A 26,978-nucleotide genomic window follows, 5' to 3' on the forward strand; every position below is an offset into this window, starting at 1 on the left:
TCTGACAACTCAGACTCTACAAAACATTGTTGCAAATTTGTCTAAAACCCTTAAAATTGTAAATTATAAACTGCTCTATTGCGCCCTCTACTGACAGAACTATTGCTGACATTAAAGACAACCTTTTAAAATAAAACCTCTTGGAAAAACAGATTAACTGAATTTGCATTTAACAAATAAAAATGATGATGTTGATGATGATGATAATATACACAAACATATTTATAAGATCTACATGTTATAACATGTTATATTTAGTATATATAAATAATATATATATATAAATAATATATATATATATATATATATATATATATATATATATATATATATATATATATATATATATATATATATATATATATATATAAATTAATTAAACAGAGGTACTGTATATAAAAAGTACCATATACCATATATTGTATTACTATATAAAAAATAATAATATTGCTATTTATTATTATAGAGTTTTACTATATACAGCCCAAGTATTTCTATTTACCAGACCCTTGATCTTGAAATAAATAAAACAAATAACTTTTAATTAATGTATATTAGTACAGAAGTACTAATATATAACAAATATGTAAATGTTTAATTGCACAACAAAGCATATTCAAAGCATGTACAAATCAAGCTTATCTTACCTTTCCATTCAGAGGCGTGTATGTACCCCAGAATCTTCTGTGTGGCTTTATTTTCAATGAAAAGAAAAAGACGCAGAAACATCCTCTCAGTTTTTCAGTCTTCCTCTTAGAAATTTATTTGAAACACTGCTCCTGTACATTAGAAAACCAGACAATAATTATAATTCCAGGATTAATCTTTCAGTTCCACTTCTTTTAATGCACAGGAGCGGGCGAGTGCCACCACGCAAACACCAGACGCACTGTACCACCAGAACCAAAGCAGAGAGAGTGTAAACAGTGGGAGGAAGGACTGAACGTAACACCTCTCACTTCATCAGGCTTCCAAAGGGAAGCAGCCTCCAGCACCACCTGCTTAGCAGGGAAAGGAGAGAACGCCTTAAATTCCACACGCACAGAGGTCACACAAAGCAAAGTTCAAAAGGTCAGTTGGATAAAAACTGTTTTAGTCCACAAGGATGAGAGCACCATATTCCATGTCCATGTTCCAGAGTTGATGTGAACAGTTTGAAGTCTTGTATCAGCGCAGAAGAGATGGCTGGGACTTTTGATGACACATGTGCCACCCTCCTCTGGAACAGAAGAACACTTGAGGCCTGTGAGCTAAACAAAAACAACATTTACACTTAGAACCTGAATCTACGTTTTTAAATATTTTATTCAAAGACGTCTCTTATGCTCACCAAGGCTGCATTCATTTGATTAAAAATACAGTAAAAATAGTAATATTGTGAAATATTATTACAGTTGTAAATAACCATTTTCTATTTTAATATATTTTAAAATGTAATTTATTCATGTGATGCAAAGCTGAATTTTTAGCATCATTACTCCAGTCTTCAGTGTCACATGATCCTTCAGAATGTTTTCTTTACATCTTTTTATTTTTGTATGTATACATGTGTGTGTGTGTGTGTGTGTGTGATTTTTAAAGAATAGAAAGTTCAAAAGAACAGCATGTGTTTTAAATAGGAACTTTGTAAATGTTTAAAACCAACTAAAACTCCTTGCTGAATACATTTTCTTTACAATTTTTAAATCTTGCTGACCCCAAAAACTTTTTTGAATGGTGGTGTATAATAAACACTACAAAGCTTTTAATATTCAGTTTTTAAATCTTTTTACACTCTGCTCAAACTATATAACCTTCAAAATGTTGTAAACATTTAGTTTAGTTATAACATTCAATTCGGTCTTCACAAACTTTCTTTTTCTAGTTTACGATTCCACATTAACAACAGCTGTTGTAGCTGTAGGATTCTGGTGCAGGTTTGTAATTTTGTTATATTAACAATTTCAGCCACAATGTTATTTTAAGTGGAAGAAGGGTGATTTAGGGGTAATCTAGAATGTATGAAGTTGTCATGTATTACCGGAGTCCACTGAGCCGCATGGCACCGTTTCCTGCTTTCTGGAAGAGCTACGACCAAAGAATGAAGGCTAAAGAAAAAAATAAAAATAAAAATAAAAACTGAACATGGGAACAAAAACAAAAAAGACAAAAAAACAAACAAACACCACAACAGAACAAAGAGGAGAGTATGAATTAAACATTATATTTATACTTGAGAGAAAAACATTATTGGAGAAGATGATTGTGCTGATCTTGACATAAAATGATAAAGTGCTCTATATGATTACCTTTTCTTCTAGCTCCTTTATTTGACGCTTCTGCGCTTCTATCCATTCTTCCAGCTCTTTTATCCTCTATTGAGACGGGAAAAAAACATCAATAATTAGCTATAGATACAATTGGCCAAAACGAAATACTGACGCTTTTTAGTCACACACATAGTACGTACCGCTTGAGCATGTTGTAGCAGTTCCATCCTCTCTCTGAGTATCTGCGCATCTCTCTCTCGTAATTCACTCAAGACCTGCCTCTTCCACTGATCTACAGCCTCTCTCAGCGAATCACGGTCCTGCTCGGTCAGCAGCTCGGACACCTTCCCACCTGTCTCCTCCTGCTGCAGAGCGTCAAACAGCATGGCCTCCAACTCAAGGATGCGCTGAGAGAAACACAGAGGGGTGTGGGCCAGAGATGGCATGCACTCTCCACCAGGGGGCACAGGACTGCTTCTCACAATTGAGTCAAACCCCTCCGCAGTGCTTGAGAATAAAGTATATGGATTATTGGCCATGTGTTATCTGATGTACAGTCCTTACCTTATGTGCATGGTCCAAAGACTGCTTTCTGTAGTCTAATTCCTCATCTAAATATCCTTTTTGTTTGCTAAAGAGCTCCTTGGGAGAAAAAAGACAAGAGGAAATAACTATTTTGATGTAAAACCACCACATTAACAAAGTTATTCTGAATAGATGAGTGAGTGAGATTATCATTATTATTATTAAATTCTATAGAAAATGTAAGCCTGTTGTTAAAACCATTAGAGGATATATATATATATAGATATATATATATATATATATATATATATATATATATATATATATATATATATATATATATATATATATATATATATATATATATATGTATGTATGTGTGTGTGTGTGTGTGTGTGTGTGTGTGTGTGTAGTTAATTAGACCAACCCAACCAAGTTACCATTTCCTTATTATCAGAGAAAATAAATAAATAAATAAAATAAAAAATAATAAAAAAGTAAAGTATTTATATATGTAATAAGAATCTAATATGAATCATTAAAAAAAAATCTACAGTAAAATGTTTGGAATTTGGGGGAAAACTTATGTATTTATAAACATTACACATAATATGCTTACTTAATATCTTACTTATAAAATTATAATTTATTTCTAAATAATAACTTATTCTTTTCTTTTATTTTAGGGTAAATAAATAAGAAGAGCTTATGGAAATTAAAGCATGTAATGCATTTAAATACATTTACCTTTTCACTTTCGATGTCCAACATTTTCTGCTGTAATGCTGATTTGGTGACTTCAATTTGCTCTAACCACTGGACACAAGAGACATCAAAATACACATGAAACAGTCATTAAAAAGCATGAAATTAACATAAAACAAAAACAAAAAAACATACCTTCTCTGCTAATGTTAATACTGTTCTGGCATGAATAACCACCACTTGCTCCTCATTGGTCAGATTCTGTGCGTGTCATCCAATGAAAAGACGAGACATCAGTGACAGAGATACAGTATGCATGTGTACCAAACACACCCAGGCATGTGTTTAAACACACACATTTACATATGAAATCAACATACACTTACGGCGTTATCCCCCAGAATATCGAGTTTCTTCATCAGCTCTGTGATCACAATGTCCTGTGGTGTGAGAAAGACTTTATTTGAGAGATATTAAACCACAAATTCTTCTCCAGACATCAGCAGATTAGATCTGAGCTGGATCACTGACTGTCTGTTACATGTTTGGACTGATATCAGTTCAGAAAAACTTAAAGGAAAATGTGCAAAATAATAAAATTCTCAGCTGATATGTGCAATAAAAACCAACAAGAACCTTAAAATAATTAAAACCTAGTCAAATATCTACAGTAAGAGTTGTTTTCTGTGGCACTGGTTTTCATAATTTTCTGTATTTTTAGATGATTATTAACTTAAAATATATTATAATATCTTTAAATATCATAATAGCGTTATCATCACTATGTGGGGTAAGTTGTCACTATAATAATCTGCTGTATATTTTAAAAGACACGCCATATCTGTATTTAAAATGTACTATAATATAAAAAGATTTATTTTAAAAGATTTAATAATACAAATCTGAAAACACAATAAATTAGTATAATGTTAAATAATTTTTTTATGAAATATAAAATTATATATATATATAAAAAGGGAAAAAATATGTATTTAATTGTTATATGTAGGATAATATAAAAAAGCTTTCTTTTAAAAGATTCAATAAGTAGAACAATTATAAAAACATTAGGTAACAATATTAAATCATTATTTATTAAAATATAAAATATTATGTAAAGCAAAACAGGACTGTATTTAAAATTTGTAATATGGATCATAATGTAATAATATTTATTTTAAAAGATTTAATAGGTAAAACAATTGTGAAAACATAAGGTAATGAAATATAAAATAATTATTTAATAAAACAAAATACTATATATATATATATATATATATATATATATATATATATATATATATATATAATAAAAATTATATAATTAATATAATATAATTAATTTATATGATAAAAACGCACAACATATATATAAAAAATGTGTTGTACAATGACATCGAAAAAAATATTTTAAGATTTAACGAAAACAGGAAATAATTTTAAAAACAACAATGCAACATTAATATTAAATCATTATTTAATTATTTAATACCATTTAAAATACTATATATACTCATTTAATATTAATGTTGCATTGTTGTTTTATAATTATATATATATATATATATATATATATATATATATATATATATATATATATATATATATATATATATATAATATTTAAAATGTTACAAAACAATGTAACATAATATTAATATTATTAAATTAAAATAATAATAAACAATTTTGAATTAATAATGAAAAAACTATCAAATTCTTACCACAGTATCACTGAGACAACTTGCCCCAACCCGATCGTTCATTATTAAAGTGCCCCTATTATGGATTTTTGAAAATTACCTTCCATGCAGTGAGTAACACAAAGTGTATGTGAATTATAATGTCATGGAAAGTTTTAAATCTGAAAGTGCACCTTGTGTAAAGTTATTGTCTCTCAAAAGAAAGAGTTGACTCTGACTCATTGAATCCCAAGCTGTTTCATGTTGAACAGGAAACATTAGCACATTGCCTGCTCACTTGTTGGTCTTTTCCAGTTGATCTGATTGGAAATGCAAATTCATTCTTTGCCACTAGATGCCCGGTAATGCTGTACACAAAGAAGCACTGCGCTCACAAACACTGCTTTATCAGGCATTACAGGTGAGATTAAATGAAAAGGAGACCCAATCAGACCAATCACAGCAGATTGGGGTTTGTAAAAAAAATCATTGAGCGAATCATTTGGGAGTCGTTGAGCAAGTAAGGTCAAAATAAATGCATATTATAAGAGAATGAAAGTGTTTTTTGACCTTACATGCATGTAAACCTGTTGTTGGGGTCTCCCAAAACCAAAATATGACCCTTTCAATACCCATTATAGGGGCACTTTGAAATAGTATAGTTACATAATTCTGACAACTAGCCCTGTTCTCTCAATGGAGACGGGAGGCATTTGGTTCAGTAACTCACAGTAACACCCTCTGCCTCACAGTACAACTGCAGGGGACTCATGCCCTCAGCAAAGTGGATGTTCTGGAAGTTTATGGCTGGAGATCTTCTCTCTCTTTCCTGGAGGAAAAAAAAAGAGCATAATATTATTCCTCTGTTCCTGTAGATTAAATCTGTGTCTGTCACACCTCCAAACACACAACACATTTTGGAGTGGAAAGATCTCCACGTCAGACTCACTTCAAGTTCAAGAATTCTGAACTCCAGGAGTTCGTTTTGGTCTTTTGCATCCTGAATTTCATTTTTCAATCGCGTCTCCTCCGTCTCCATATTTTTAATCTAGGAACAAAAAATACAAAGTGTGAGGTGAAAAAAAACCCAAAAAACAAAGTAATCTGACAGGAAACTGTCTGTGAAACAAATGAGCAGCATTCACTGCCTCAAATTGGCTTTAAGAAATTAATTAAAGCCACAGCTGAACTACTGAAAGAGACTCATTTTGCGGTCATTCCTATAATCCGGTGCCGTTGTTACTTTAATAAAGAAGCCTTTCTTGTCTTTACACACACTTTTCCCAAAGTCATAAAGGTCAAACTTTAAAACCTTAAACTGAGTTATTAATAGAAATATTTTAAACAATAGGAAACATGCTCTGATTGTGATATCCGTCTTCTATTAGTCTGATGAACACGAACGTCACCCACCTTTTCTACAAGCTCTTGGTTGCGTTTATACAAAGCTTGTTTCTCCTCAATCCACTTCATATCCTGAAAAAATCCATATGATATGAATGCAAATGAATATATGGGATTACCTTTAGGGTTCTCATCATGTGTGTGTTGCCACAAAATAGATCCCGGTTTAGACTACAAATGACATTGGGTGAGAAAAATAAATAAATAAAGGAAAAAGAAAAAAATTAAAAACAAGCAGTGATTCAAGGACTGCTGGAAAGTCACTGTAAGACATATTCATTATCTTTCTGGATCCTTTACAGTGAATGGGTGCCGTCAGAATGAGAGTCCAAACAGCTGATAAAAACATCACACCATTCCACAAGTAATCCACAGCACTCCAGTCCATCAGTTAACATCTTGTTAATTGAAATGTTACGTGTTTGTAAAAAAATTACTTGTGGATTATTGTTTTTATCAGCTATTTGGATTCTCATTCTGACGGCACCCATTCACTGGTGTGCAAGTAGCATACGGCTAAATTTCTCCAAATCTGTTCCAATGAAGAAACTAATTCTTCTATATGTTGGATGGCCTGTGAGGTAAGTATGTTTTCAGCAATTTTCATTTTTGTGAACTATTTCTTTAATGGAATAATGCGAGTACAACTGTGCTAAATGTTATTAGCAGTAACAGTGCTGGTGCTGTACCTGTCCCTGATGACTTAGAACACACTCCAGATCTGATATTCTGGTCTGATACCGCATCAGTTCGGCCTGAAGCTGCTCTCGAGTCTAAAACAGACAAACAATTATAATTGTAAAAACTGTTAAAAAAAAAAAAGAAAAAGAAAAAGAAAAAAAGAATGCCATTTGTAAACCATTTTACTTTTTTTGTATTTCAGTGAACTATTATATTCAATAAAGAAACAAATGTAGGGCGGGACTTTATTTAGATTTTCAGGAATTAACTGGATTGTAAAAAGTGGGCGTTGCCAGAACATTGATCTAAGGTGATTGGAGGAAAGATGAAATGTATTATGTTACCCACAAAGGTGCATTTCATTTAAATGAAACAATTACAACGATCAAACATATTGTTCTTTAAAATAATGTGACCCACTTTGATTTCATGGTGATGTTTATTTGTAATTTTTGTCTTTAGTAACATTTTGGGGATGGCACATTTTTGTGAACAAGTATTTTGTACCAAAGAGATGTTATTACAGAAATGGAGACCGAGTGACTGACATAATGTACTGTCCCTCGTTGTGGTCAAAAAAGCTTTTAAAGCTTGACGCTCAATTGCATTCGCTGGTTATGACACGGTGTAATATTGCAAAAAGAATCATATTCATATATTGGAGTATACAGCTATCTGCTAAGAGCTGAGATGTTGTTGTTAAAGGGAGTGAATGTAAATATTTAATGGCTGGGATGTTTAAATGATTTACCTTGAGCTCTTTCTCTGCATCAAACGTTCCTCCCACCTGCTCCTGCAGGAGCGCGTAAGCTCGCTGAAGAGCCTGATACTCCATCGTCAGCTGACGGAAACGCAGCTCTGTCTCCTCCTTAAGCATTCCCTGAGCACAGAGAGATGACAGGTTTACGCTCATAGTTTACAGAGACACACAAACACAGCCAAACACACACACGCACCTCTTCGAGGTCATCCTCTGGCGTACAGGGCGTTCGGTCTGTGAGGTAGGAAATAGAGGAGCCGTCCGAGTCTATAGAGCCTTCCTCATCATAGCCAAAAAACGTCTCCACCACCGGCTATGGAGAGATAGAGAGATAGATTTAAAAAAAAAAAAAGAAACAAATAATAAAAATAAAATAATTAATGATAAAAAAAAAAAAATCTAAATTAGCTCACATTAAAAATAGCTACAGATACTTACAGAGCAAATAGGCTTATATTCTTCATAAAAAATATGTATATATTTCTTGATGGTTTCTGTGAGAGCCACAGGGTTAATATTCATTGTTGCGTAAATTAATATAATAAAAAAAAAAGACATACATAAAACATCACTAGGATAAATCAATGGTGCAGTGGTGCTTATTCATAAAATGGTAAAACTATATAATAATTATAATCATAATTTTTAGTACTAATGTAAAAATAAATGCATATTCAATGCATGATTAAATTATATCAATAAGTCAATAAAATATAAAAAAACAACAATGAAAATATTAAAAAAATAAAGATTTCATACATAAAATATGATAATAAAATAAATGCATAATCAATGCATAATTATTAAAAGTATATGATAAGCAAAACTAAACAAAATAAGCTAAATAAACACTATGATTATAAAAAATAATGTATAAATAATCTTAAAATTAAAATCTTAATCACGAATAATGCAATGTATGAGTAAATAGTATAAAAGAATAAGACATTGCTGAGTTATGCAGTAATGTAAAATAATAATGTTTTTATTTTATTCTTGTCATGATTTTTAATTTAGTTTTTTATTTTTCTTAATGGGAAAACTACTTTATAAAAGGTCTGGTCGTTGTTGTTTTTATTTGGCAGAATGTTTTTTGATTTTTTTTCACCTTCATGATTGCTTATGTGCACTTAAAATAAAATAAAAAATGTGTTTGACGATGATAATTGTGAATGCATAGTTCAGTGCTGATGTCTGCGTACCCTACAGGTTCTGAAGGGCTTCTTCCGACGTAGGCTGTCCTGTCTCCTGTATCTCAGCAGCATGTCTCTCTCCTGAGAAACAAGATCAAAACAAGGTTTAATTAATGAACAAAACACATGAACATGCATCAGGTTCTCTATCATACATGAACATCTCATATCTATAAAGAACAAGGTGCTGTTTCCACTTCCAGTTTTACAGAAAGAAAGAAAGGAAGGAATGCATGCTGCTGTATTTACATTACTACTATTTACGTCTGAACCTCACATACAGTACATTACTCACTCATTTCAGTTGCTAATTTCATTCCCCCTTTGAGAAAACAGATATTTCTGCTGGGTTTTGTTAGGTATCGTACTGTGCTCATATGCAAAAACATATTTTAGCATTTCACATTGTGAATATTTCCCAGAGGCAAAATGACTCACTATCACACTCTTCACATATCCAGTGGTTTCCAGCGCCTGGAAATTAAAACAGACACAGTTTGCATGTATAATTACTTTTATAAAATTGACCCCATGTAATCTATGTCCTAATCTAATTGTGGCTTTCAAAATACTTTTTTGTGCTTCCATGTAAGAAGTAATTCTGATACCTTGGACAGATCGTCGATTATGTTCTGTTGTTCCAGCACTTGTAGTCTGAGAAACTCAATCTCTCTTTCCTCTTGACTCTGATCCAGATCGTTCAGAGAACTGGGCCGGCGAATCGTCCCGGCCTTCTCTCGCTGCAAAATAAAACATCAAGTGACCGGATGTGTGCAGAGAGACTACTGACAGATAGATATTCACTCATGTCTGAGGAGTTGTCATAATGATCAGATCATTTAGACAGAAGAAGAACAGTAAGTGGTGCAACTCAACCGACAAATTATATACATGCAAACACGGCCATGTTACATAAAGATGCTTCAGTATTCAAAGCTAATGTTTTATGCACTCAATCTAAAAATACTTCTTTAGTATCAAACATATATAAACAGGTTTATGCAGTAGAACAGGCAGATGAATGCTTCTTTCGTCTAGGGCATCAATCAAAATAATAGTAATGCGCCTGAGCTGGAAATGGCCAATTATGTCAAATGACATTGGAGCAGTTGTTGGATATAAATTGATCAAAACAGAACCGGCTCAACCAGCATCACCTCATCATGCATTTACTGCAATGACTACATTTTCAAGAGGAATCATTTTGAATTGTTAGTTTGCAAAAGAGCAGGTGCATCTACTTAATACAAGCAATAAGACTAAAATCATGCTATATAGTCTCTCAATTAAAAAGGGCTCATACTATGCAAATACAGTTCACTTCATTACCATTTGGATGTTCTCCTGAGTGACAAACTGCACTTTGTTCTCCATGCGTCTCAGTGCATGAGCCAGTTCCTCATTTTTACGGCTGAGACGCCTGTTCTTGTCCAGTAATGGCTTATACTGGCTCTCAGCTTCACGGAGACGCTTTAACTGGACACAAGCACACAGAAACAGAGGGTAACCAAAAAAGTTAAGGTGGCAGAAGCATGCAGTAACCCTAAATAATATTTAAATACTTATGCATGAATATCTTTAGTTTAGGAAGGACGGCTATACTAGTATTGATTTCAGAAAATACTTTTACAAATAAAACCTTCAAAGTTACTTGTTTTGAACACAACGCTATCTTTCAAAATGTGATCAGAGATGTTGCAAAACTAAATGACCTGGACTGTACATTTGAAGAACTAGTTGGAAAATTAGTTTAAGGCTTGAAATCTAAAATGACTTGGCTATTTCAGTCTACTTGAACATCAAGTCATTGTTGAGGACTGTATTGAGTGGTCCAAACCCTTGCTGAAGGTTTCAGCTGCCATGTTTAAATCACTCTTTGTTGATCTTTAGGACAGTCTGAACTGAGAGGAGGAAACACTAAAGTCATTCATCACTGCGCACATACATACCACCATTACAGAGAACATTCACACTATTACATAACATGTAGAAAGGCAAAAAATTAAATGCTTAAATGCTTTTATTACAGTTAACATTATACAAAAGACACACTATTTATATTTGCTCATTTGGGCACAAAGCAATCACAGTTTGGAAAAGAAAATTAAGTAAGTATTTTTGGACAAAAGTAAACAAAAGATGGATGGATGGATAGATAGACAGATATTGAGTAAGATAGATAGATCTATAACAAGTAAATTCATATGGATAGTAAATATATATAGATTTTTACCATAGCAATAAATTAAACAGAACAAATATAACAACAACAACAAAAAATACTATACAAATATTACATTTTTTCCGATAACAATAAATAAATAAATAAATATTTTAGCAAAACAATAAACATAAAAGATAACAGAATAAAAATATTTTACCTTAACAAATAAATAATAATAATAATAATTCACACTAGCACAGACTCACCAGTTCATTGCGTTCCTCTGACAGAAGTGCGTTGCGGTCTTCTAGTTTGCGGATAATAGCACTCAGTTCTGCGATTTTCAGTTGGAAACGTCGAGCGTCTTTCTCATCCAACTGCTGCATCTGGAAAACAAACCAACTGCAGGTAACTGGAAAAAACACTTTTTTATGTTAATTCTTTTCTTTCTTTCTTTCTTTCTTTCTTTCTTTCTTTCTTTCTTTCTTTCTTTCTTTCTTTCTTTCTTTCTTTCTTTCTTTCTTTCTTTCTTTCTTTCTAAGCTTCCTTAAACATCTCTGACAAACACCAAAGTCTTGACATATATGCAGTTTTATTTCTTTTATTTCAATTCCATTTGGTGTTGCTGTATTTAGGAAATATCCCATAATGTCAGGTAACTGTAGAAACAGTCGGAGGAGGGAATAGAGAACGAGTGCTCTGGCATGGCCACATCTGAAAAAGAGCTGAAAGGTCACTGCTCAAATCCATCTCTTCTCCTGCAGAGAAAATGAAACAGCAGCTCCACCACAGCAGAAGCAGACGTCAACCCCACAGCCAGAGACACGCAAGTTCTGCTGCTGAGAAACAAGCCTCGGATAGAGACGCAAGACTGAACGTGTGAATACAAAGTGTGTGCATCCATGCGTTTCCTGACATGTGGGAAAGATCACACTCACACTCTCACCTTCAGCCGTCTGCTCTCTGCTGCATGATAACAGAGTGAAAAGCCCATCTCACAGCTAAGTCTATTTTTATAACTGTATATTTATATCATTATATTTTTGACTAGAAAATGAGCAACCCGAGGAGAGTTTAAACTTGTTGGAGTCATAATTTTTTAAACATTAGTTTGGTGCCACAGAAATGATGAACAGCTGCTTTAAGAATAAACAATGATTTTCTTAATACAATTAACATGTTGATACAAGTATGGGTAGCACTTTATTTTACAGTCCTGTTCCTCATGTACATACTATGTACTTATTATAGTAATTACAATAACTATGTAATAACTTGGTACTAACCCTGAACCTACCCCTAAACCTAACCCTAACCCTTGTAGTTACCTTGTGTTACCAGAACTTTCTTAGATAAATACACTGTAAGTACACTATAAGTACATGTTAGTACACGTACTGTAAAATAAAGTGCAACCCAAGTATGTTATACAGCACTCAAATTCAATTATTATATATATATTTAAATACATTATTTGTCAAGGATGCATTAAATTAATTAAAAGTGACAGTAAAGACATTTATAAGGTAACAAAAATTGCTATTTCAAATAAATGTTGTTCTTTTGAACTTGCTATTCATTAAAGAATAGGGAGACAAAAAGAACAATCAGCTTCAAAATAATGTAAGCATTAATAATAAATGTATCTTGAGCACCACATCAGCATATTAAGATGATTTCTGAAGGATCATGTGACACTGAAGAATGGAGTATTTATGCTGAAAATTCAGCTTTGCATCATAGAAATAAATTACATTTGAAAGTATATTCAGCTGAAACAGTTATTTTAAATTGTAATATTTTAAATAATTGTAAATACTATTAAATGGCAATAAATGACAAACAGCTGCTTTAAAACTAACACTGCTTCTCTCAGTAAGTTAATATAACAATACACCAACAAGTCTATTTCACAGCAATGAAGCTATAGAAAAATAAATAAATAAACTAATAAACAAGACAAATATATAATTTCTGCAGCTTAACAAGAAGCATTTTGCAATCCAAAGAAACACAATTCCTTAAATGCAATTTAAGTTGCTTTGGAAATCCACTGTAAAGACAACAAATATTGTAAGTTTCTTTGTTAGACTCCAGAGAAAGATTAAAAATAGAATATATAGCAAACTAAATAGGCCCTTATTCAAGTCGCAGCAGGAGACTCAGTAAATAAAGTTGTTTTAAATAAATTTTTTATCATGTGTGCAGGGAAATAAATAAAAGCCCAAACCTAACATGCACAAAGCCAAAATTGCCAGGCATTTGGCATTTAGAAATACAGCAGCTCATGTTATTAATGGTTAATTTAATTAAGACTTAATGATGATCTCCAGTAATGTTGTATTTGGTTTGATCATTCTGATACAAACATTACTAACATAGTGAAAAGAAACACTAAGCTTGAAAAAGTTACTGCTGTTAATGAAAATCTGTCACTAATGTCTATAGATGAGTTTGCGCAGGCAATAAGAGGTTAATAATGTGTGATGTAGGGGTGTTAGAGTCGTGCTGTCAAGCGTGAAGATCTCGGGACAGATCCGTGTTTACTCCAGCAGATGAAACAAACAGCTGGACCAACAATATTTTCCTCAAACCCAGATCTATTACATTCCTTGAACCTTTGCACAAAACTGAATTTACAACCACACATTTTCTTTTTCTTAAATTCATGCAAGGACAGTCTGCTGTGTATAATGTTAATACCACATGCACATTAATGACCTTTTCGATGTTCTTACCGTGGATTGATATGGAATAAAAATCTTGTTAAAGGTTCTTCAAGGACTGACGGTGAATAACAGTATAGCTGATAAATATTAAACAGTAAAATGCAATAGTCATTTGACCACTTTTCCTTATGCTTTTATTTCTGTAAGTGTTTTCCCCCTTTACGTTCTCCATAGGCATTTGAAATATTTCTAATAAAAATATATGCGATCAACCGAAAACTAACCAGCTCCAAAATGAGCAACTAAAACATCGTTTAAAAAATAAAATAAAAATCTGTCTTGAAGACTTTCCATGTTATTGCTCAAAAGCAGTTTATGGAGAATATGAATGAGACTTTCTGAAAACAGACTGTAGTGCTTTATATAGCTCTAGATCTGGGTTGAGGAAAACGGACCCGAGCAGGAGAGCAGAATGAAAGCAGAGGTGCAGCAAGCGGCGAGGTTTAGTAATGAAGGAGAGGTGCTTACAGGGTTAGCCGTGTTCTCTGCTGCGTCCCCTGCAGCGAGTGAATAAGGGCCCTCTCGTCTGGGGCTGGAGTCTCGCAGCAGGGCCAGCTGAGTGTCTACAGCCTGTTTCTGCTGCTGTAGCTTCCACGTGTGGCCCGCCTGAGCGCTGAGCTCTCTCTCCAGCCCACAGACAGCACGCTCCTTTAGTTTAATCTCATCCATCTACAGGACAGAACACAGCACAGTCACACACATTCTGCCTTACACCGGATATAAAACATGATCGGCAGTCCACAGGAGGAAAAACAGTTACCATGTTCACCCAGGACAGGAAATCACACAGCAGGCCAGGGTTATTTGAGAATCATTGAGACTTTGCTATAGACTCGATTTTGAATTAGTTTGTATATTTCTATCTATCTATCTATCTATCTATCTATCTATCTATCTATCTATCTATCTATCTATCTATCTATCTATCTATCTATCTATCTATCTATCTATCTATCTATCTATCTTCAGTTAATGTTTCTTATTTCAAGTAACACAATTTTTATAGTTTATTGATTAATTAATTAATCCCCTTAAAAACATAACATTTAGTTTTTATTCATATTTATTTCAGTTTAAGCTATTTTGGTACATCAAATCAGACTAAATGAAAATGAGAAATGTTGCCATGGTGACTAGCTGACAAAATAATAAAAATGATAATGATGATAAAGATGATAATAATAATATATTTATTTATTTCAGCGATTCCAGCTTATACCAATAATATATTACAATATTCCATCATTTATTTATTTTTATTTTTTCCTTATTGCTTTAGTTGTATTATTTTATTTCACAAAATCCATAAACTGTCTATACAGTTTTTATGAATTGTTATTGCATTTTTTTTAGCTAGTTGTACTATACATACAAACATATTTATTTATTTATTTATTTAAAATGGCTGAGTGCACATTAAAGATTTATTTAAGCTTTATTTTCGAATGCTGTCACTGGGGAAGAACCCATTCAAAATACCTAATTTACCCCTAAATGGAGCATATTATGTGTACACCCATAAAGTCTACATATTAGTACCTTTTGAACAGTTTCTGCTCCAGTAACAGTTGTGTCTTTTTTGTGTTTCTAACAGTGCATAAATGGTATAAAGTATGGGAGTTCAAATGCAACATAAATCAACATAAAAGTGCTTCTGCACACAAAACCTATAGAGGATCAGGCTTTTCTGTGCTATAGGATGTGTTCTGACACTCAGAGCACGAGCCACGTCTATAAGAACACAGTGATCCCATCGTATTAGTGTATCAGTAAGAGAAAGACTGTATAAATCCATTTTATAAACTCCTACAGCAACTAAACAGCAGCAAACAGAAGCACAACTAAAAGAAATGAACTGTGCTGCTTGCTTTCTCTGCCTTGAGTTTCTCCCTCTCAAATACACACATCCATTTATATTATAGCTACTGTACCTCTTGTGCTTCATTATATGGAGGTTTGCAGCAGTTTCCAGTTCTCTGTGAGAATTCCTTTTACATTTGAACATACAAATGTAAAATCTTTAGGCTGACCTTTCACAAATCACAGCTCTAATAAAATCACCTAACTGGTAAAATGTCCTAATGCACAGTCCAGAAATACTTCACACAGACTTTAACACAGCAGTTCAAAAGAAGCTTTACACTCCAATTATGCACGGATTCAAACACTGCATACGATTTATACATCTAAAATTATACATTTCTAAAACCTGCATGGAAATGGTAATTAGCTGAATATTTTTTGACAGTAAAGTATAAAGTGTGAACTAATGGACTGATCAAATCCATTCAAACTCTCACTGAAAAGGGAGAGACTGTGGCTAGTTGTCACACTTTTTACTCCAGAGAATATTTTTCAGGTTTATTTTTCGAAAATCTGTTTTTGTACAGACAAATATATTTTTACAGATTAACCTAATTAATATTTATATCCGGAGAAAAAAGGTACAATTCACTGAATCAAACTTGACAGTAAAGACATTTAAAATTTTACAGATGATCTTTATTTCAAATGCAATTCTTTGCCTTCTATTTAAAGAAACCTAAAAAAATATGCATTACCTGTTTCCAACTTTTCATCTCACAATTCTGACTTTTGTCTTGCAATTCTGAGTTTACATCTTACAATTCTTACAATGCATATAAATCTCTCAATTCTGAAAAGTTGCATGATAAGAAAACTCAAAATCCAGAGAAAAAAGTCAGAATTATGAGATATATGTGTGCAGAGTTTAATAAAAAAAAAACTGTTGGTTCAAACTGTAATGATATTTCACAATATTACAGTTTTTACAGCATTTTTTTATTAAAAAATGTGGCCTTGGTACAAAAAAAATAAACGACTGCATTTTCACCCAAAATGTAAACAATAAAACAATGATGAAACAAAACAATCAATGAACCAGCAAAAAGAAAAACATTGTGACAACTAGCCCCGATATACATTCAACCCCCCTCAGCTGAATTCTCTGTAGAAAGCAAACTGAAGAAGAATGAAAGAAAACATCTTTTGAATCTCTTTCTGGTGTTCAATGACTCATTCTCTCTGTCAGGTGACTCACATTGACACGTTACCACTTTATTCAGAGCATCTCACAGGAAATCTCAGTGTGCGTCTATGTTTATCTGTGATATATAAAGCGCTACATGGCTCGGTGGGAAAATTAGGTCCCGTTCTCTTATATGGCATCCCTCAGCTATAGAGAAAGAAATGCATTACATTACACAACACATTAGCATTTTAAACACACTGGTTTTCCATGAGCTTCATGAATACGTTGATTATGATGTATGCCATTACACACGCCTCACTGTTTCCTTGGTGATTCATGTGCATGGTGAATTAATTTAATCAAAAAATATCAGGCGTGGACATTCAGTATCCGGGCTCCGGGCCAGACCGCAGGGCTCCAGACCCGTGAGGGACGGACACCAAACTCCTGTCGGTGCGCTGCTTAACATGGATTTGAACACAGCAAGCCCTGCTGCTCAGTGGAAATGTCCTAATTTTTCATCAAATGACGTTATCATGGGACCGTGCTTTGAATGTGAAGTCAACCAACATGAATATGAATTTATTATTACATATCATGCCTACTGTACTTGATTCTGATTGGTTAACTGCAGCATTCTGCAGTCAGATGTTTTTGTATAATGGCTGCTCAACAGTATATTTGACCTAGTGCTAGTGCTTTGGTAGTTTTACATCACTCCACAGCCGCTTTCTTCTCACATGAATAATTATAACTCATTATTTCATAAACATCTGATTTTTTTACACTGCATTTTATCAGTCACTTTGTTCTATTTCAGCATTGATCCAGGAAGCCCTTCCCATTATGAATCGTTATTGGACTAAACCAATATTATATTAAACATCAACGAAGGAGAGAGACATTTAAATCATTTAAGTGTGGAGAATCAGTTATTAAATGACAAATATCTAATGATACACAGGGTAAACCATGAGGAAGCTTTAAAAATTACTATATTTGAATTAATCTTCCTTCCTTTTATTTATCAACACATTTGTCATCCTGTAAAAAAAAAAAATAAAAAGGCAAAAAAAAAAAATGTTTGTATATTGGAGATATGGTGGTATTGGTTTTCGATAATGTCATTTTTAATTCACTTTTGTTAATGGGATCACTTCTGGACTAGTGTTAATGCGCGTTGTGCGTTACTGTTAACAAGAAACTCGAAGAAGCTCACTTTTTTGTCTTCTGAGAATATTTAATGATGTAAAGCCTCTCCAAACAATACACCAGGCTGATCCGAATTCCCTCAAATGCCCGAGGCACAGCTATCTCCTCAGAAAAGGCGGGACAGCTGTAATCCCCCTTCCCTCGTGAGCGTCTGAGCCCGTCTCTAATTGACATCTCAACGCCTCAGACGACCGAGTCTCTCTTTCATGTGTCAGACTGCTTCTCCTTTTCTGAAAGTAATCCTGTTACGCCCCTTATCCATGCACTCGACATTATTTACCCAGCCTTTAAACATGACCCATTCACATTCACACATGCTTAATAAACTTACAGTCTGCATGCAGAGGAGTGATGCATTGGAACTATAAAGAGAGTCTCACTTCAAGTTTCCAAGGCACTAAAATAAATATTGCCAAGAATTATAAAAGGTGATGTGCATTTTATTTACTCATTATTAAATATTAACATGCATTATTAGTTCAGGCATGCCATCTGCCGATGCTTGTGGCACAGATATTACACACTTTTTATTAAACTCATAAACAAAATCTGTCTTGTATAGAATGACGAGAGAAACTATGTTGAAAAATGTGACTTATGTTTGCCTATGCAAAAACAGACTGCCATGTTGCTAAAGTACCGTGGGTGGTTGGCAGTTCTGACATATTCAGAATGTTTTTAACATGCTGCTATGAGCTTGATGGAGTGTTATGGTAAGGTGGCTGTTTACTGTCATATGACCAGTAAGTCATAGCAACTTATGTTTTTCACATTCATTTAACTCATCAAAATATGTTGAGCAATTTCAACTTGATTTTTTTTTTTACTTGATTTTTAAGTCAATTTAATGTCATTTCAGTTCAAATGATTTGCACAACCAAGTTGATTATACTTAAAAATTGTAATTCAGCAACTTAATTAAAGCTCTCAAATTTAAATAGGTGTAATTTCTTTACAGTGTATATGCTATATACACAAGTATAAATAAGACAATAAATAAAAAAATATATATAAATATATATATATATATATACACAAATACATATTGGTACAAATAAATAATAAAAATAAAATAAAAAAATGAAAATAAATGAAAAACAAAATCTTTCAAAAAGTGTAAAAATTCAACAACTGAAATGTATTTGCTGTGTATCCAGAAAGAGATTACATGCTAAGATAATAGCAATGTTCTTTAATTTACTACGAAGTGTAAAATACATAAAAACACACATTCCCAGGAATTAAACTTGTAAGAGTAAACTATTTCACATTTGCACCTGTGTAACAAATAAAGACTCATGCTCATGTAAATAAGGCATTTTCTGGAGACTCGGCACTATTTAAAACAACATCCCACTAGTCAATGTCCAGCATTGCCCTGTGGATTGCATCAGATGCCCTACCAACAATTTCAGCATTCAATGTGTTCCTCCCATCACTCTCAGACTGTGTACCAGCAATGCATATAAATTCTCATACACCAAGGCCTTCTGAGTTCACATAATATGAGAAAATGACCTTGATTGATGTTTCACTTCAACCCAGACCAGAATAAATCCCATTATTTAATTCAACCAAGATCCGAACGTCTCTCATTTCAAATCACACAGGCACAGTGTCTCTCTCCCTCCCATCAGATCATTTCTACAGCCAGCTTAGCATCCTTCACACTGGTGCTGATGTCATCACTGCAGACCAATCAGGAAACGTCTTGTGTGATTCATCATCCTGCTAGTTCATTCTTTCATTCTACTCTCTCATTATTTCAGCTTACTGCCATCATGTGTTCAGTGCCTCTCCTCATTTATCCATATGTGTTGCTATGAGGTTGCTAGGGCGTTGCTAGGCGGATGCTGGGTTGTTATTGAGTTCTACTAGTTGGTTCCTTGCATGCTGATTTTTTTCTTTTTAATCTACCAAACAAGCATCAGACCTTTCCTCAAACAGCTGCATGGCTTGTGGCATCTTTCTTGCTGGTAACACAAACAGTATTTGGCTCAGCAAGAATCTCTAATGATGTGCTTGCTTTGTAGTTTTGGTTGGGTGGTCTGACCTGTCCATAAAGGACAGTCTTTGACTCGTATCAGGAAACATGCGCACGCACACAAGCCGTGTTCACCTTGGCATGCCCTGCCACCCTGCTCGCTAAACTTGATTATGTGATTAACATCTCCAGCCGGCCCTGCAATACAATAAATAATCTAAAGATCAATACATCCTTAACAAACAACGATGAAACAGGCCTCTAATCGTATACAGACCTTCTGCATTCACAACTCACCAGATAATACAACAGTAACATTTATTCAATAGCTCTACAATGAGTTCATAGAATGGGATAAGATTAGGGACAGAAAAGGGGACAAAAATGTTTATTGGGGTGAGAAATACTACCAAAATCTTATATCATGGTATGAGTAATTATTTAATCTTGATATAATGGGCAAATGCAAAGTATTAAACTTTATATAATTACATATCACTCTCTCTCTCTCTCTCTCTCTCTCTCTCTCTCTCTCTCTCTCTCTCTCTCTCTCTATCTCTCTTTCTATCTCTTTCTCTCTCTCTCTCTCTCTCTCTCTCTATATATATATATTTATATATATATATATATATATATATATATATATATATATATATATATATGAGGGGTTGGTTGATTGTCGGTATCTGACATTTTCAAAGCAAATTAGAACAAACTGGATTTTTTGCCAGAGTCTTGTTATTCTTAATTTTGACATTCATTTTCATTTGTACACTAGACGTATATATCGGTTCAAAATATAAACTGTCAGTCCAATTGATTAGTAATAATCGATATCGGCAGTGGCCCTGAAAAACACATATCCGTTAACCCTTAATACATCAATTAAGTAATATATATATATATATATATATATATATATATATATATATATATATATATAGGCACAATTTTGCTCAGTTAAATTGAATTGAATTGAATTAATACAGAGCTCGGTTCAGTGTCGCTGTCCGTGATACGCGGCTCTCGATCTCTCTCGTACGCACCGAACACAGCGCGCGAGTGCGAGTAACCAGCTTTTCCGTGTCTTGTTTTTGGATGCTTTAATGTTTAAATCGACAAGCGGTAAGGCTTAAAAACACGTGAAAAAGATAAGCTTTCGTGACGATGCGCAGCAGTTATTATTTATAACAAAAAATATACAAACAAGCAATAGTCAATGTTTTGTTGCTCTGTCATGTAAAAACGTAAACCTATAAATATATCTACCATATACACAGCCCTAAATATCCATACTTCCATCCTGCATCTTCTCCATCACTTGGGTCACCTGTACTACACATATCACTCATAGTCCTGACTCAACTCTGTTTTCCACAATCTTTCTCACATTTAGTAAATCCTGAAGCGATACAGAGTAGATTGCTCAGCCACACGAGAGCGATCGATACCAGCGGCCACTGACTGCAGAGATATTTTCAGACTCCAGGAAAAAACTGATGGCAAAAAGCCCAGAACAAGAAAGGCACTGAAGGGAAGAAAGCAGCTTCACTTTAAAGTGTAGCACACAAGGACACACACAGCCATTTCGAGATACACACGTACGGCTAAATATAAAATGTGAACCAACGGATATAAAACTTTGAAGCTTTAGTATAAACAGCGCATGGCAGCGCATGGCAGGGAATTACACTCAAACATCAGTAAAAATACCCACGTTTTGTTCAAAGGTAAATGATTGTTTCCTTGATACTGATTTGCAGCGCTTGCTGTTTTTAAATCATTTAAAGAAAATAATGTTGATAAAATGTGTCATAATTCCTTCCAGCCCACACAAGTATAATAGCCAAACACTTTATAAACACTTCGGACTGAAAATCAAGCATTGCTTCAAACTTTGTAGTTATAAAGCTTGTATAAGTAAAAAAAAAAAAAAAAAAAAAAAAAAAGCCAGAGTGGGCGGGATTTAGGGGCGGGGCTTCAATCAACTGATTTGAATTGAATGGAACTTGCACAGCAATTTGAATTATTACAGAAGCATGTTGTAATCATTATGTGAATTTTTTGCTAAATAAATGCTAATTAATTATTCCTTTCATCAAATTATGAGACCAATAGGAAATGTTTCCAGTTTCCTGTTTCCATCATGGCACCACCCATGTGGTCGTGCCATGTAAAGCGTGTGAAGCTCTGCCAGTTAACAAAAGATTTTCATTCAGCACATTAATTGTACACACAATCCCTGTGAAGAAACCTGGGGTAAGTGTTCTGCTCAACCTGACCAGCTTTAATTATTAGCTGCCACCCAAGCAAATATATAAAAGGGTATTAATTTAGACCAATGTACTGACAGATGAATTAGTTGATTAATAGTGCATGTGCTAAAGCGCATTACGCACCAGTCTGCGGATCTCTCTTTCACACTCTCTCTTGATGCGGTTGATTTCCTCCTGGTGGAGATGGTAGACGCTGCGGATCTTGGCGGCTTTGATCTTGTCGGATTGAACAGCCACGTTTAACGCCTCCTCCATCTGCCTCTTCACCAGCTTCAGCTCGGAGATCTCCTTCTGCAGTCGCATGCGCTCCCCTTCGAAAGTCCTCCTGCACTCCTCTCGCACCTCCACCATCAGAGCAGACTTCACCTGAACATATGAGAAGTATATTCACTATCGCTAAGTTTTCCAACATTTACATAATTTAACTCCGTTATCTTATATATATATATATTTATTTGGTTTACTATTTGGTAAGTCTCTAAAGGAGAGTACAACAACTTCACTGACATGACATAATATACTTCTGTTACTAATAATATTGCAATCATAAGATTTTAGTATTTATAATATGAATGATATCACTAGTTATTATTAGTAGTAGTTACAATTACATTATAATTGTATAACTATAATAACTATAACAATAATTATAAATATTATATTGATAATGAATGCTTTATTATTATTATTATTATTATTATTATTATTATTATTTAATATACATTTTTTATTAATTTATTTTATTTTCAGAATTATGTCTTTATTTTTGTAATATTGTGGTCATTTTGAATTAAAGGGACACTGCAGCCACTTGAGGAATTGTAAATAAATGATAACCTCTGTACATATAAAATAGAATTACTTCGTTTTACTTCCATGCCAATGGTACCTTATCGGTGGATCCATCTCGGAGAGCACTGACGAGCGCCTGGAGTCTCTGGATCTCTCCGTCTTTGATCTTAATGACCCGCACCAGTTCGGACTCGTGCTGACGCAGGAGTGTTTCTCGAACGCTGTGGAGCTCCCGAAGTTTCTCCTCATGTAGCTTGGCTTTTAACTCAGTCACCACCACTGTGGACTTGTGCTGCTCGTGACGGACCTCCTGAGACTTCTCCCTTTCCAGCTTACTGACCTGAGGAAATGGATATGAACTTCACTAAAATAAATGGGATCACTTTGAGACTTTGAGACAGACTTTAAACACTGAAATCGAACAATGCATTTAATTGAAAGTATGGTGCTCTCACACACTATATGCATATATATAAAAAAAAATAAAAAAATAAAAAAATAATGGGATACTATAATAAATACTTGGAAACAATTCATTAAATCTGGTATAAAGTATGATGAACATTGAGTCATTGTTTATGCAACGCAATGCTGCACTACAGCTTGTGGGCAATGTTCCATAATTCAGTGTGGTGCAGAATATATTGAGCGTGTCCTAAAAATAGGAGAGTTATTGTGTCAGGACATGACCCTGCGAGGGGATCACATCAGGACACGTCCTCTCTGTTCTGACACAATCTGACACATGCTCCCAGGCAAGCAATAGACAACAACACTAGTAACAGAACAAAGACATGCCATCTTCAAATTCAGACACAAAACAATATTTTAGGCCCTGCACATATGAAACAGATATAGCCAAGAAGGTGTTAGTGTATTAAAGGCAATGAGACATTGAAGGATGAAACTGAATCTACATCACAGACTTGAGCTCAATGTGTCAGCAATACAGAACCTGCAAAACAGATCTGACATACTTTTTTTTTTTAAAGAGTAATGATCCTCAAAGGCAAAACCGATGCAGTTTAGTATATATTTACAGAAGAAAGTGCATTAAAAGACACACCACAGTTTGAAAATAACTGTACTATGCCGCGCTCGACAGTGCAAGCTTTTCAAAATGTGTGAGATATGTTAATTGAAGATAAATATTGGTTATCATTGATATTTTGAAACAGTATTGTGACATGTAATAAGCTACTGTATCTAGCATTCAACTCAATGTAAACTCTTTTTGCTTTTGGGCTGCCCCATCAAAGAAAAGAGAGTCTATGAATATTATTCAATATAACTGTTATAGACTAGCTTTTACTAGTATTAGTTCAATAATCAGTTAGATTATTAGTAATGTTGAAATTAAACCCTTGTTCTTCTATATGTTTCCTTGTAACCCTTTATTAAAATTAATAAACATTATCAACGCGGAAGTAAACCATTTTCTGGTAATTTGTGAGATTTCCGGTTTATTAGCTGCTGTAGGGAAATAAGGAGAAGAATAAAGTGCAGTAAACAATCAAACCGTTTGCACTTCAAACCAATATGTTCATGTTTAAGATAATACATTCAAATAATATGGTAAGAAAAACCAGTTTGCAACATAAAGTAGCAAAATGAGCTGTTCTCTTCAGCTAAATAGCTGGAAGAATCACACCGGAAGCCAGACACATTCAGTTTACAAATGCCCACTCTTACAGGAAAAAATTATTTTTATATATGCTCCTAAATATTTAAACTTGGCATGACATGCTCCTTTGGGGAAAAAAAAGTAAGTGTCAAGCCTTGCTATGATATTATTTTGCCCATTTTATTAGGAATTGTAAATCTGAGCACATTGAATTTTCCCCCACAAGCCACATGGTAGGTATTACAAGCTGTGAAGAAGTTGAATACTTAATGTTAAATACTTTCCTAACCCAATAAGCAGCAATAATAAAAGACATGCTTGCCTTAGCAAAAACCACAAAAAAAAAAAAAAAATTGTATGGAGTCTGAAGGAATGTCTTTAATGTTGAAAGCAGAAAAAGTCTCTACTCCATCGCCTTTTATAAATCTATCTCTGCTCGGCTGGCAGCCAGATGGAGACAGTAACCCTGAGGTGAAATGATATGGCTGACACACACCACCCTGGACCAGAACTGGGTCAGACACTCACTGGACACCTTGGCCTGTTTTCAAAGGATTAAAACAGCAAAGAGAAGTAATTTTGTGCCAACAGGGAGTTTGCATTTTAATGCAGCGTAAGAGAGTTAGCCTCTGAGAGAGTTAGCGTTAGCCTCTGGTGAAGAACAGCCAGCTGTGACCTTAATGTTCAGGGTTTAGTATCAGTTCAGAGCGCTACTGACAGCATTTGTGGCATAATGTTGATAACTCCAGAAAAAAATTGAGCATTTTTTAAATGTAGTCATTTTATAACTTAAAGTGTGCATTCGAAAATTTAAATTAATTTTTACGTAAAGAAATTAACACCATACCAATAAAAAGTATCTTTTTACTTTTATTATCATTTTTATAAACATTTTATTTCATTTTATTTTATTTCACGAGTTAAGCAAAGGTTCAACAAGGTAACAAATTTTCAATAATATGTTTAAAATATTGGCTAAAATCAATAAAAAAAATATTATTATCCTAATAACCTAGTAGTAGAAAAAATGAGAGGTACTTTTATTTCTCAAAACTAGTTTTAAACAAAAATGACACTAATAAAAGGAGCAATGAATGAATGAATGATCGATCGATCAATCATATAGATGGTGTAAGAATAGTTTTACGAGCCTCACTTTTCTTTGCACTAGACAGACAGACAGACAGATAGATAAATTAGTCAAGCTTCACATTTCTTCTTTTAAACCCACCAAAATAATTTTCAGTGTGATCAGCGTTATACCACAAATGCTGTGAATAGAGCTTAACTATTATTCAACCCAGAAAAGATCTTTATTTAATGTAAAATAATGCATTACCAAAAGGGAGCAGTTTATCAGAACAGACTGTGGCACATTATTTGTAATGTAGCCTCTCTATCACTGCAAGATAAAGGGCTAAACAAAACATGTAAGGATCCACAGATGCCAATCTTTGATGTTCGAAGGAAACGAAACACAATGGCAGAGAAAAACATCAAAAACATCTGAATCTCAGTCTTGATTTTCTGACAGACATCATCTTGACATTTTGCTCCGAGGGAGACTGAAACAGGGGTCAGAAAATAGGACTGAAACTAGGGGAGGGAAAAAAATAATAATGGAAAAAGTGTTTAAAAAAAGAAAAAAAGAAAAATAAGAGCAATTTTCTCAAAACACTCAAAACTCTCTCCCATGTACATAGTAACCATTTATAATTACAAAAATTACAAAAGCAGTCAAATGTCAAAAGTTTTTTTTCATTTTAATGAAATCGACATCCTGCAAAGGATTAAAAAAATATTTTCAAATATTAAATTCAACGTCAAAGACCTTTGCATAAGCAAGTTTATGAATAAATAAATGAGCTTTTTCACAAAAAAGCTTTTGTCTTTTCAGAAAACATGTGTGTTTGTATTTTTTTCTGATATTTTTTTATAATTCTAACCTTGAGATCAGGATTAGGTATAAAATAATGTTTTCATAATCATCCATACATATTTAACAA

The 26,978-nt window shown here is 33.6% G+C and overlaps 1 protein-coding gene across 12 annotated transcripts in view; it reads right to left on the minus strand.

Annotated features, from left to right (window-relative positions):
- Positions 1 to 739: 739 nt before the first annotated feature.
- LOC113079790 (janus kinase and microtubule-interacting protein 3-like) overlaps positions 740 to 26,978 on the minus strand; it is a 36,775-nt gene continuing 10,536 nt past the window's right edge. For 2 of the 12 annotated variants that reach the window (XM_026252000.1, XM_026251999.1), the window contains exons 4-25: positions 23,446 to 23,688; positions 22,680 to 22,922; positions 14,561 to 14,761; positions 11,630 to 11,749; positions 10,529 to 10,675; positions 9,808 to 9,939; positions 9,638 to 9,673; positions 9,209 to 9,280; positions 8,203 to 8,319; positions 7,998 to 8,126; positions 7,255 to 7,338; positions 6,575 to 6,637; positions 6,111 to 6,209; positions 5,892 to 5,990; positions 3,860 to 3,919; positions 3,675 to 3,740; positions 3,522 to 3,590; positions 2,814 to 2,891; positions 2,450 to 2,656; positions 2,289 to 2,354; positions 2,021 to 2,087; positions 740 to 1,250 (exon numbers count right to left, since the gene is read on the minus strand). In XM_026252000.1, coding sequence (XP_026107785.1) covers positions 1,168 to 1,250; positions 2,021 to 2,087; positions 2,289 to 2,354; positions 2,450 to 2,656; positions 2,814 to 2,891; positions 3,522 to 3,590; positions 3,675 to 3,740; positions 3,860 to 3,919; positions 5,892 to 5,990; positions 6,111 to 6,209; positions 6,575 to 6,637; positions 7,255 to 7,338; positions 7,998 to 8,126; positions 8,203 to 8,319; positions 9,209 to 9,280; positions 9,638 to 9,673; positions 9,808 to 9,939; positions 10,529 to 10,675; positions 11,630 to 11,749; positions 14,561 to 14,761; positions 22,680 to 22,922; positions 23,446 to 23,688 — 2,481 coding nt within the window. In that variant the 3' untranslated portion in view covers positions 740 to 1,167. Of the gene's footprint in view, positions 1,251 to 2,020; positions 2,119 to 2,288; positions 2,355 to 2,449; positions 2,657 to 2,813; positions 2,892 to 3,521; positions 3,591 to 3,674; positions 3,741 to 3,859; positions 3,920 to 5,891; positions 5,991 to 6,110; positions 6,210 to 6,574; positions 6,638 to 7,254; positions 7,339 to 7,997; positions 8,127 to 8,202; positions 8,320 to 9,208; positions 9,281 to 9,637; positions 9,674 to 9,807; positions 9,940 to 10,528; positions 10,676 to 11,629; positions 11,750 to 14,560; positions 14,762 to 22,679; positions 22,923 to 23,445; positions 23,689 to 26,978 lie in introns of all 12 variants that reach the window. The other 10 variants (XM_026252002.1, XM_026252010.1, XM_026252006.1 and 7 more) reach the window with 10 other exon arrangements.

Source organism: Carassius auratus, unplaced genomic scaffold, assembly GCF_003368295.1.
Source record: "Carassius auratus strain Wakin unplaced genomic scaffold, ASM336829v1 scaf_tig00029225, whole genome shotgun sequence".
Lineage (NCBI taxonomy): Eukaryota > Metazoa > Chordata > Actinopteri > Cypriniformes > Cyprinidae > Carassius > Carassius auratus.